Raw genomic sequence first — 12205 nt, 5'->3', positions numbered from 1 at the left:
TTAACTTATTATTCTGTTAAAACAGTTTTCAGTTACCTTATTCTTTTTCATCTACTTTACTTGTCTCTCTTGGCTCCCGTCACCACTCTCCTGGTTTCTGTCTATTTAAGGGACTCAATTTCAGTATTTTCAAGTCTTTCTCTTTATTACATTATGTTTCTAAGCAAATATGCATCAAGTCCTTAAGCAGTTGGAAATATCTTTATATACTGAAAAGAAAAATAAAGAAAACTTCCCATGCTCCTCTAGCTTTCAAACGTTGAGAGGTCAGGATGTGGTCAGGGAGTCAGCCTTACTAGGGGGAGAGCTTATATGTGCATCTGGCATCTTTTATAGAAAGAAACAATAGCCGGCTTTCTCGGCTGGGGCCTCTTGGCGCCGCCCTGTGGAGGGAAGCGCCTCTGCACTTCTTTCCTGTAAATTGGCATTGTCATCATGTGGACCTTTAGAAACGTTCGAATTAAACATGATAAGAAGAAACACCAGTTCCAAGTTCAACGTAATCTAGAGATGCATTTCTTCAAAGTTCAGTTCCTTTAAAAACCGATGCTCCAGTTTAAACACAATCCCAAATCTCTCTTGTCAAAATGAATGAAGAAAGTATATATATATTAAAGAACAAAACTTGTTAAATACATGAATGTTTGAATCATGATTTTGGCAGGGAGGGAGCATCTATAGTGGTAATCAGGACTGACATATCCTTTAAAGCAGAAGGAAAACTTTGTTCTCTATTATCCACGTTAGGCAAATAACTGTTTTCTGTGCAAGAATTCCAAAATCTTCCAAAAATTAAATAATTTTCTTTCTTTCTCGTGTCTTTTTCTTTAAGGACATGAAGGCCTGGAAGTGGAAGAACATTTTCAAACTTATGTTGCTTTAGGGACTATGTTTATTTGTGTCTTAAATTCAGTGGGAAAATCTGAGATTAAATCCAGTTAATGCATTTCCTTTCCTATACTTGGGAATTGAAAATGTTATTAGTCTACACCCTATTCTATTTCTGAATTTTTATTTTTAATGAAAAGTTAATTATGTTTGCTCTGCTAGACGGTACATGATTTCCTGGGTGTTTAGATTATAAACTCTCTCAGGAAAAAAAAAATAATGGCAAAAGAGGAGTGTGTGTGGAGAAAAAAGAACTAAGAAAAGTTAAGAAACAAAAGTCCAGCTCTGAAGAATTTGGCTTTCATTAAGTTTGCAATGTGGTCTTTGGGTCTCTTTTAGATAGATATTCAGGCCACCACTAGCATTTCCTCTCTAGTAGGGACCCAAAGATAGGAGCCTTGATAAAAGTCAAGGTCATATTTTCCCCTCACAATTGTTGTTCCTGAAAGCTGATCTCCTAACATCTCACCCAAAGAAATCTTCTATGGTCTTAACCTTTTCTTAAGAAAACATGATCTGAGACACGCACAAGGTGGGGCCTACTGGGCTTCCGGTTTCTTTGCTTTTTAGAGTTTTCACAAAAGGAACGCTATTTTTTTTCTAAAACTTCCACCTTCCTCTCTTCCTTTCTTTTTAGATTTCGTTTTTATTTTCATACGGCCACCTCTCTCTATTCCCTGCTAATGTTGTGAATTATTCCAAGCTAAAAATCCTGTTAAACTGCCCAACACAATCTGTGCAAGAAGCCTTTTGAGCTCTTGAGTCATTTTAGGCGTCAGAGCAAAACAAAAACAGGCTTAAATGAATAATTTATCAAGGTCGAGAATACCTGATTTGTGCAGTGCCGGTTAGTTCTGGATCAAAATTTGTTTTTTCCTCCTCTCCACCTCCCCCCCAGAAGAGTCAGAGAGGGAAGTGCGGGTGGAACCCCAGGTTTGGGGGCGAACGCACTTCATTTGGGAAGTGGTAGGTGATGTCAGAATGAGAAGATCCCTGGTTGGTATTTGAGGGGAGAATAACGTGTAGCATACACCTGTAGTCTGGGCAGCCCCAACGCCCTTCCCACACAAGCCAGGGGTGCGGGATGCCGAGGCCACTAGAGTGTTTGGCTTCCTGGCCGCATGTATGTGACGCCAGGGGCTTCCCTAAGATTAGATGCCCTCGGAAGTCCGGGGCCGGTGGTTCCGGAATACCCGTCCCGCTGGCAGGCCGACGCGCGGCTGGCAGGCTCCTAGGAGCGTCTGGTCAGTGAGCAGTTGCCTCGTTGAAGGCGGCGGATTCAACCCCTCTCCGGGCATCACCCAGGCCCTCTGCGGCCTCCCAGCGCTGAGGAGCTCACCCCCACCCCGCGGGCCCGCCGCGCGCTCTCCAGGGGCTCTCCGCGCCGCCTCCGGCCCGCTACGGCCTTGGCCCGCAGCTCGCCCCGCGTCCCCGCCTCGGCTCACCAACCCCGACTCCTCTGCCAGACTCCCCTCGCCTTAGGAGAAAGCGAGAGCTGCCAGGATTGTACATCTCCTGGCCTTGGTCTTTTCTCTCCCTGCTGTTCTCCTCAGAGACCGACCCGTGGGGGGGGGGGGGGGGGGAGGACGAAAGAAAGAAAGAAAAAAAAAACGGCATAAAGATAAGAAACAGAGCAACACAGCCTTGAAATAGCGCGGGCTTTTTCTGGGTCAAACACAGCGAATTCCCTAGGAAAACCCAGGGAGGGTGAGTCTCCAACCTACTCCCTTCCTGACTGAGGGCTCACACGATGCCGTTCCGACAGAAAGGCAGCATCTCGTCCCAGGAGGTCATTTGCCTCCCCGACACCACCCCGCCCCACCCCTGTCCTCAACAGAAAAAAATCTGTCCCCCAGAAAAAGACTTTCAGAACTGCAACTAAACCCCAGATTTCGGTCCGGCCCTTGGAGACTTTAAAGGCCATTTCCTACCATCATTCTGCACCTAGTCACGGAAGCGATGCCAGCCACTCAGATTCATAGGGTTCTTAAAATGGTAATTTGGAGTAAAATGTAACTCAAAGAACTTTGAATCATTCATTAGCACCTTATAATTACTCTGCTAATTAGGTTGACACGGCACTTAATCAGGAGTAATACGCCGTCTTGTCACTGGCACTTCCCATTACTCTGACATTCAACAAGAGACAGGTTGGAGACGTCCTAGAGAAAATAATGTAAGTTGATACCCTCCGACGAGGCGTCACAGTCAAGCCACGCTCCAGGTCCCAAGTGGATCCGCAGTGACTGTTTCCTTTCCAAACGAGCGGACGGATAGGTGGGGGGGGGGGGGGGGGCGGAAGGAGGGAGGGAGAGAAAGTGAGAGAGGAGAGAACTGGCTGGTGGCGAGGCGGAGTGCGCGCTGCGGACCCGGCACCAGGGTTCCTGAGCCCCGCGCCAGACTGACACTGCGGTGAACCATCGCCGCCCTCGCCGCTAGAGAACGCCTCGGGGCATTATTTACCCCGCTCAGGAGAAAGTGTCTGGCCAGGCATTTTTTTGCAGCACGGGCCCTGACTGGTGACCACACTTGGGTCCGCGGTTTTGAGCAGCAGGCCCCTTCCCCACCCCACGCCTCCCGAGAGTGCCGGGTGGATGCGTTCAACCCCCCTCGGAGGCCGGCCGCCCAGCAGGGCCACAGCCCGGGCTCCTGGTCTCTTTGGGGGCCAAATCGGAGGTCCGAGTCCACCGGCCCACCCAGCGGTCCGGCTGCTGGAGTTACACACTTTCCCGTGGATTCCTTCAGGGATCCCCTTCCTCTGCTCTCAGTGCCCTCGGACTATTTAAGCGCGTGTCTGGGGATGCTGCGAGGGCGGACGCGCTGGAGTCCAAAGGTAAGCCAGCCAGATTCCTTTTCCCTCACGGTCCTTTCTCTCCTCCCTCCCCGGACTTCGTTAGAAAACGGACACATCGTTGCTACTCTCTTGGTGGATTTTTTTGTTTGTTTGTTTGTTTCTAATTTTACCCCCTTGGCTCCCCTCTCTAGTCTACCCCGGCTCTCCTCTCCTCTCTGCCTTTGCCCGCGCACGTGATTGTGGACACCAGCACCACCGCAGGACTAGGTGTTGGGCTTTGGGCTGCAGGCAAAGGGTTGAGCAGGTTCTCAAAAGAGCAGCGGGGCCCGAGCCGCGCTCGCTGACGGGCTCGAGAGTCGCGCGTCCATTGGCTCCCAGTACGTCGGCGTCGCTTGCTCGCGCGGGCGCGGCCAATGGGAGCGCGGGGCCCGGCGCGCGGCCTCGGTGGCGGGGGCGCGGGCCCCGCGCAGCGCGGAGAGCGGCGGCAGTGGCCGTGACGTCACGTGAGGGGGTCGGCGCCGCCCGCTCGCAGCCGGATTACAAGCGAACGCGCCCGGCAGCGGCCGGAGTCGCTCGGCGCCGCGTCTCCGCCGCCGCCTCCGCCTGCGCCTGCTCCTTCTTTTCCTTCTCTTCCTCTCCGTCCTGCGTGGCCGCGACCACTGCGGCGGTGTCTTCTCCACAACTTTCCGAGAAAGTTCAGAAACTCGGCTCCAGAGCGGCCGAGTCGCCCGCGGCAGCCACCTCGGGGAGCTGCCCGGGAGCTCCGAGGGCGCGCGCGACCGCCGGGGCTTCGAGGGCGCTGCACCTGCCAGGTCCGCCGCCGCCGCTGCCGCCTGGTGCCAGGCTGTGGGCAGACCCAGGCGGCGGCGGCAGCGGCGGCGGCGTCGGGGTCACCTCCTGCCGCCTGCGTCTTCGTCTGGGTCCCCTGCGCCGCCACCGCCTCCCGCACGTGCGCGGTGGTCCCTGGAGCGCAGGCTCCGTTCTTGCTCAACAATTTTTGTAACTTTCCCCCTCTGTCTCCCCTTCTCCCCTTCTCCTCACCCTTACTTTATGAATAAGGAAAACAAAAAGTGTCCAAAGTGTTCACCGATTGCCACCTCCCGATTATCCTTCCTTCCCTCCTCCGCCCCACTTTTTTGTTTTTTCAAAGCGGCGACAACATTGTTTAGTGTTTATTTTGTTTTACGATCGATAGCTTCCTTTGCTCGGTCGCGGTGGCTGCTGAGCGGCGAAGTGGCGCGGACCTCATGTAGAAATGACAACAATGGAAGGGGCCAGCGGGTCGAGTTTTGGAATAGACACGATTTTGTCCAGTGCCAGTTCGGGCAGCCCCGGCATGATGAATGGAGATTTCCGCCCGCTCGGCGAGGCCAGGACCGCGGATTTTAGGAGTCAGGCCACTCCGTCCCCCTGTTCGGAGATTGATACCGTAGGAACGGCGCCTTCTTCTCCCATCTCCGTCACCATGGAGCCCCCGGAGCCGCATCTGGTAGCAGAAGGGCCCCAGCATCACCACCACCTCCACCACAGCCAGCAGCCGCCGCCGCCAGCCGCGGCCCCCACGCAAAGTTTGCAGCCTTCACCCCAACAGCAGCCGCCGCCGCCGCCGCCGCAGCAGCAGCCACCGGCCCAGCAGCTGGGCCCGGCCGCCTCGGCCCCCAGGACTTCCACCTCTTCTTTTTTAATCAAGGACATCTTGGGCGACAGCAAACCTCTGGCGGCGTGTGCGCCCTACAGCACCAGCGTCTCCTCTCCCCACCACACCCCGAAGCAGGAGAGCAATGCGGCGCACGAGAGCTTCAGGCCAAAGCTGGAGCAGGAGGACAGCAAAACCAAACTCGACAAGCGGGAAGATTCCCAGAGCGACATCAAATGCCACGGTGAGTCGCGCCGCCTCGGCTGGCTGGCTGAGCCGTGTAGCTTCTGGTCCTCTGGTTCTCGGTCTCCCCTTCGGACCCCCGCGAGTCTCCGATGCGGGCTTACTCCGGGAGCTTCTGGGACGATCGCGCCCGGGTCAAAAACTGCTAGCGGGAGGGAGGCCTGCGCGCGCGACGGGAGGACTCGTCCGAAGTTCGGTTTATTGTTACATTGCCACTTCTTCATCTCCCCGCAGTCCCACTCCTTTCTTTGTTTTACTTAATTTCAATGTATTAGGAATAGGGCGGAGGCGGAGGGGATCTGACGGGGATACTTTCATTGATAAAAGGGAAGTACTTGAGATTTTTCTAGCTGAGACCTTGGGGGTGGGAATGGGGGGAGGTGGGAGAGAGGGACGCGCTTAGCTAGCGTGGTGTTTAGGGGTGTGTGCAGAAAGAGTTTATTCTTTAATGTAAATTATTTCGTTCTTTCCCCCCTCCCAGCACACCATATTTTCTAAACACCGTCACCGGAATCATCAGATTTAATGAGGGAAAATTTTCCGAGTTGAGTAACAAAGCAACTTTTTAAAATTAGATTGTGATTGATACAGGGAAGCCGATGTGGTAAAAATTTATAGTTTTTCAGTTTTTAAAATACCCTTCTGACTCCATGGCCCCAACTGAATCTTTGTATTTTAGTAAGATTTTCGTCTCCCTGCAAGTAATTGGGAAATGGCGCTTATGAAAATAAAATTGGATGGAATTTGGATTTATTTATTTTTGTAAAATCAGAAGATGGCAATTGAAACAGTCCTTCAACTCCCTTTTTCCATTTTCTACTCATACAATTTTATAAGGAAGTGTTTGTTCTGGTCTTTGCATGACAAAAGAGTTTTAATGTGCCAGGAGAGTTATTTTTTTCCCTTACTAATAAGTTTATTATTATTATTATTAACCTTTGCCATCTCTGGGAAAGATGTGTGCTGACTGTCTGGAAGGTAGGATACTGGCTCCTCGGTTTACTATTATCACATTAGCATAATAGTGCCCAAAACAGATGTACAGTCTGGTCTGGCGATTTTTTGTGCACCAACCTCCCCAGTGGGTCAATTAGAGAGATTATTGTTCTTCCTGCAGGGAAGATCAAGGAGCGCAGCAAAAACGGGTACAAACAGAGAGGGGCTGACATATCGATTTCCCAGCATTTCAGTAAAAAACCAAAGTTGACAAATAGAATCCGGAAATCTCTGGGCTGTCACCTGGATGGGCTCAGTGATTTTGAGCTCTGCTTGGTGTCTGGGTGACATATTCTCTCTGAAGCTTTACAAGACTCAATGCAAGCAACTGCAGAGAACATGATTCCAACATTTGCCAAGTGCATCTGAAAAAGGAAAACAAGTGCCTGTAACTTTCAATAAACAGAAAAAGTGAAATGAAAAAGGTGTCCCTTCCTCAAAACAAAACAAAACAGAGTGGAAAGATCTTTTGAAAACTTCCAAATCAGGCAAAAATGAGGTCATAGTGAAAACAGTTAAGGAATGGGACAGCGCCCCCCGCCCCAGTGAAGGAAACAATAACGAAAGGACCCTACTGTATTGTGAAATATTGTTTTTTCTTTTTAACTTCCAAAGATGGGAAGATCAGACAACCTTTTAGAACCCTTTTAGGAGTGCCGCACAAAGTTCCAAACTCCTTGGCCTTGGTCTTCTTTCTTCATACTGGCTAGGGTCCAAGTATGTGTGTGATGAGGGTGGCAGAGTATAGTCCCCCGAGACCAGCAGCTGAGTTGGGGATGTGGAAGTGTGTGCCAGGAGGGCATTTCCCCTTTCCTATTCCACAGTACCTTACGGCTATGGGTTTCTACCATAGGAACAAAGGAGGAAGGAGACCGGGAGATTACAAGTAGCCGGGAGAGTCCCCCTGTGAGAGCCAAAAAGCCTCGAAAAGCCAGGACAGCTTTCTCTGACCATCAACTCAATCAACTGGAGCGTAGCTTTGAGCGGCAGAAGTACCTGAGTGTGCAGGACCGCATGGACCTGGCAGCTGCACTCAACCTCACAGACACCCAAGTCAAGACCTGGTACCAGAACCGCAGGTAAGGGAGGCTGTGGCAGGGAGCAAAGGCATCTGGCCATCTAGGTCATGACCATCGTGCTAATCTTCTCCCCTCCTGGCCCCGGGAGACCCCAGGAACTCAGATAGAGGCCCCAGAGTGGGCCCTGGGGGGTGGGGGGGGTAGTCTTCCAGGCTGGAACAGGGATTAGCCACATCCCCAAGGTGAGAGGGACCGATAGGCAGCTGGAGTTTGGAACATTTTGCATTGCTGAGTGTCTTAACATATGCTGCTTTCCCTCTCAAACCCCAGTGGCTGGAATCCACCCCCCCTGCCCCCAAATCGATCAAGCCACACCTTCTCAAATTGAGACATCTGTGCAGCTGACACTCAGGCCTGTAGAGCCCGTGCTGTGCACCCTTTGGGCCTGCCCCAGGCTGGTTCCGAATGTCTACAGCTGGCCACACAGCCTGGCTATTTCGGTCCGGAAGGAACTGCCCCACTGGCCTCAGCTGAAATGTCCTTGCCTTGGCTTATGAGGCAGCCGGCCAGGCATCCAGACCGAGGGTCTGTCCCCTGTATTTGTCACCTCAGAGCCTGCCAGGAATCACTGCCTCTGTTGAAAGGAAATCAGGAAAGGGCTTGCGGGCCCTTGAAGTGTAGTGCGAGCCCAGGCAATCTGAGGCTGAAGTTATTCGTGTTTCCAAGCCTGGCAGTTGTCTCCCTTGTCTCGATTTTTTTTTTTTTTTTTGGTCTTCTCCTCTTCTCTCATTTGTCTTCTAATCGTCCATAAGTGTGGTTGGAAATGCCCATCCAGTTGTCATCTTTACCATAATTTTCTGTCTCATTACATACGGTTTCAGCCACCCTAATTCTGTCGGAAAACATTAGTGTCATTTGTAGCCAATTTAAAATGGGCGACATGTTTATTAATTTGGCTGAAGCTGCCGGGTACGGATGGCCCACCAGCCCTGAGTTCTTTCGTGGGGCATTTGAGCAAAGGCCTGATCGCCTCTTCTTCCTAGCAGGGTATGGTGGGGGAGGGAAGAGACTGAGAAGAGCTGATCACAGGTTTTAATTGTTACTCTCTCCCAGAGGAGAGAATATCTTGAAATGCATTTTTCCCCTCCTGAAATGGCCCCAAGGTACTGTCACCGTGGGAGAGTCCTCCCTCAAACCAATTCCATTTTGAAACCTTGCTGCCTCCCTTGCCCCAAGCCTCCCCCCCTCCCCCCGCCCCACCCGCTGTAAGGTCCTATCAGAATGGGGAGAGAGATGTATCTCCACAGCGCTGGGGGACTGAGAGGGGCTCAGGAGTCTGTGTCCCTTTGTTTATGGTTTCTACTCACTAGTCCTAGAGGAAGGGGGGAGGGGCAGAGAGTGGACACTCTGGGATTGTTGGGGGGGGGGCCACTTGGGGAAAGGAATTAGAAGAGGAGGAGAAGACCCGCCTATAGAAAGAGTGGTCCCAGTTGGCCTTCAGGAAAGTTTCAGGAAGTAGCCTAATTATAAAGGGGGCAACAGCAGAGCAGAGGGTCAGGTAAAGGCAGCAAAGCTTGTAGAATTTCATTTATGAGTGTCTCAGACATTAAGGGTGTAATTTACAAAGTTGACTTGAATTTGGGTTACTCTGTGAGCAAGATCGTGGGGGAGGGGGCTAGGAGGTGCGGTTCATTCCTGGTTCTCAGAGCTCTCGGTTTTCCTGTCCCCCGAGAAAGAGAAGGCAGGAGAGGATGAGAGAAGGGGCCTTGGTGCCTGGACGGAGCCCACAGCGGCGGGGTGCCTGCACGCCTGCTTTTTTTCAGGACCAAGTGGAAGCGGCAGACCGCGGTGGGCCTGGAGCTGCTGGCCGAGGCGGGAAACTACTCGGCCCTGCAGAGGATGTTTCCGTCGCCTTATTTCTACCACCCAAGCCTGCTGGGCAGCATGGACAGCACCACGGCCGCCGCGGCCGCCGCAGCCATGTACAGCAGCATGTACCGGACTCCTCCCGCGCCCCACCCCCAGCTGCAGCGGCCCCTGGTGCCCCGCGTGCTCATCCACGGCCTGGGGCCTGGGGGACAGCCGGCCCTCAATCCCTTGTCCAACCCCATCCCAGGCACCCCGCACCCCCGGTGAAGAACGAGCGACTGACAGCGCCGCGGTCCCTTCCCCGTCCCCTCCCCGACCGGACAGCTGCCCCTCCTCTCCCCGCTCAAGGCCGCGAGGCCTCTCTTGATAGCGACCCCGGGAAGCAGGGAAGTGAGAGAAGAAGCCGCACACCAATGGGAGGGGGGGGCCCCAAAGAGGAGCCAGCCCTCCACTCTCCATCTCCCCACCCCCAGAAACAGGGCTGGAAAGCTCCCCACAGCAGTGTGACTGGCGAAAATGCTGCCCCCACAGAAAGTGCGACCAGTAAGTGAAAACATCAACAAAAACAAAACCTCAAGTTCTTTTTAAAAATGACTTTACGGACAAGCAGGAGGGAGGGAGGGGGGAGGGGAAAGGAGGGAAGAAGGAAGGGCACGGAGAGGAAGCCGTAGGGGCAGAGAGAATTGTAGATGGACAGCCAGCCTCAGATTCCGAGGCACAGGGCGTTGCTGTGGACATTCCGTCTGCCCCAGAGAAAAGAGGAGGGTAACTGAGAACTTTGCACTGATTTCTCATGACCTTTTTTCTTTTGGAAAAGTGGCATGCTCCATAATATGAAAAAAAAAAATGTACATTTGAAAGACTGAGTGATAAGTGATATATCATATTTATTATATGTTGTCCAAAAAAGAGTCACTTATATACGTTAGTAAAACATGATTTTTCTTTTCATGTCTTTTTGATTCAGTAAAATAAATGCTTAGACAAAAATATAGATTTTTTTGTGATTGAAAATTACAAAAATAAAGTTTATCTTTTTTTAACAAGCGATGAAATTCAAGGGAGCTGATTTTACTAAAGCAGAACGTACTATGATGAAATGCCTGACTTGGTTTAGGGGGAAAAAATCCCTCCCATCATATTAGGAATTTACAAAATCTGTAACGACTTTGGGTTGAGTTCTATAAAAGCAGCTCCAGTTTTCACGCTGGTCTCTTCCGAGCCGTTATTTGATGTGTGAATTCCTTTCTTTTTAAGAGGATGATTTCAGAGCAGCCCGGGAGGCGGAGGAGGAAAAGTCTCCGCTTGTAGGCCGCTGGTGCTGGCTGAGTGGGGCGGCCAACTTCCCCCGCTCCCAGACTGCCGGGCAGCCGCGGTCTGTCGGCCCCTCCTCCTCCTTCTCCTAGGCTCTTCCCGGGGCAATGAGGGTCCCCAGCGCTGGGCAGCGGGCGGGTGGACGCTCCTCGGGCCTCGCAGCTGTTCTGCAGCCCGCAGCCCGGCGCCCACGCGGCGGGACAGCCTGCGAGCGGGCGGCTGCAGGGCGCGCAATTAGGACGCCCGGGGGACTCGGAGAGGCCCGGCTAACAAACCCTCGTTGCGGCTTTGATCCTTGCGTTCTCGTTCCCCAGCGGGCATCCAGCCCCCACCTCCGCGCCGCGCGCCGAGCCTCTTGTCCTAGTGAGTTTGTTGTGCTGGCATGCCTTGGAGCAGGAATCCAAGTCTGGCCACGACAGGCTTGCCAAGCTTTTTATCCGCACCCATGGATGGGTTGGGACCACAAAATGAGGGGCCCTGCCCAGAGGATGGAGGTCTCTGGGAGCGTGTGTGAACGGATGTGTAAATACTTGTAGCATCTCTGCGAGGGCTGCAGGTGCACCCCACCAGACTGGCTCCCCACCAGGCTCAGCACTCAAGACTAAGGGAACAACAAAACAGGGGTTCAGTTCTAGGGCTGCTCCCACCTTCTGCAGCCCCAAGGGCATTTCCTGAGAGCCAGAGTTAGATCCCCCAGGTGGGTATTCTCATATCTCTAGCTTCACTCCTTGCCTTGGTCCCGTGTCAAAGGGACACACAGCCAGAACACATCCAGACCCATCCTCCAACTTTCTCTGATGTTGAACCTTAGTAGAGTTAAAAACATTTTTTAAAAAGTGGAGTGCTATGGGAGTGTGGATTGGGGAGGGGTGGGAAGGAAGAAGGGAAGAAAGGGGTGAAATCCAGGAGGAAATTGCCTCAGGCGCCTTGATCAGTCTTTGGCTAATTAGGGAGTGGTTTGCAGATTTCTATCTAGCTCATCAATTTGCTTCAAAAGTGGTCTTGGTCTTGTTTGATTCTAACAAAAGGGTCTGGACTGGCCCTTCTCATTTTCTTCCTGCTGAGCTGGGGGCACACTCAAGATAGCTGGGTTGGGCTGGAAACTGGGCACCACTGTGTCCAGTGGGGAATGCCCAGTGCCTGGGCACTCTAGCAGACTCTCCTTGTTCCATCTTAGCTGCTGGTGGGTTTTACAGTCAAGTTTAAATGCCTCAAAAATAGTCTGCCTGGGCCTAAAAGGGCACGCTCCACGTCTGGGGGGGGGGGAGGTGTGTACTACAGCTTTTGTCTGCACTGGCCCCGGGGCCAGTCAGCTTCGGGCACAAGAGGGACCTGGAAGTCACTGGAGTTCACACATCACACATTCCATATGAAGAATGACCTCAGGTCCAGTTGGGAAAAACACATAAACAAACTTACAAATACAAGCAATGCCACAGCACCCAT

At 52.3% G+C, this 12205-nt stretch overlaps 1 protein-coding gene across 1 annotated transcript; it reads left to right on the top strand.

Moving 5' to 3' along the window:
• The first annotated feature begins 4928 nt into the window (after nucleotides 1-4928).
• Nucleotides 4929-10666, top strand: BARHL2 (BarH like homeobox 2). Its single transcript, XM_043575537.1, has 3 exons — nucleotides 4929-5562; nucleotides 7411-7636; nucleotides 9400-10666. The coding sequence occupies exons 1-3, from the start codon at nucleotides 4938-4940 to the stop codon at nucleotides 9710-9712; spliced, it is 1164 nt and encodes a 387-aa protein (XP_043431472.1). The 5' UTR covers nucleotides 4929-4937; the 3' UTR covers nucleotides 9713-10666.
• Nucleotides 10667-12205: the final 1539 nt, after the last annotated feature.

Source organism: Prionailurus bengalensis, chromosome C1 (genome assembly GCF_016509475.1).
Source record: "Prionailurus bengalensis isolate Pbe53 chromosome C1, Fcat_Pben_1.1_paternal_pri, whole genome shotgun sequence".
In the NCBI taxonomy this organism is placed as follows: Eukaryota; Metazoa; Chordata; class Mammalia; order Carnivora; family Felidae; genus Prionailurus; species Prionailurus bengalensis.
The sequence above is the reverse complement of the archived record's forward strand: the minus strand, read 5'-3'. Positions and strand labels throughout refer to the sequence as shown.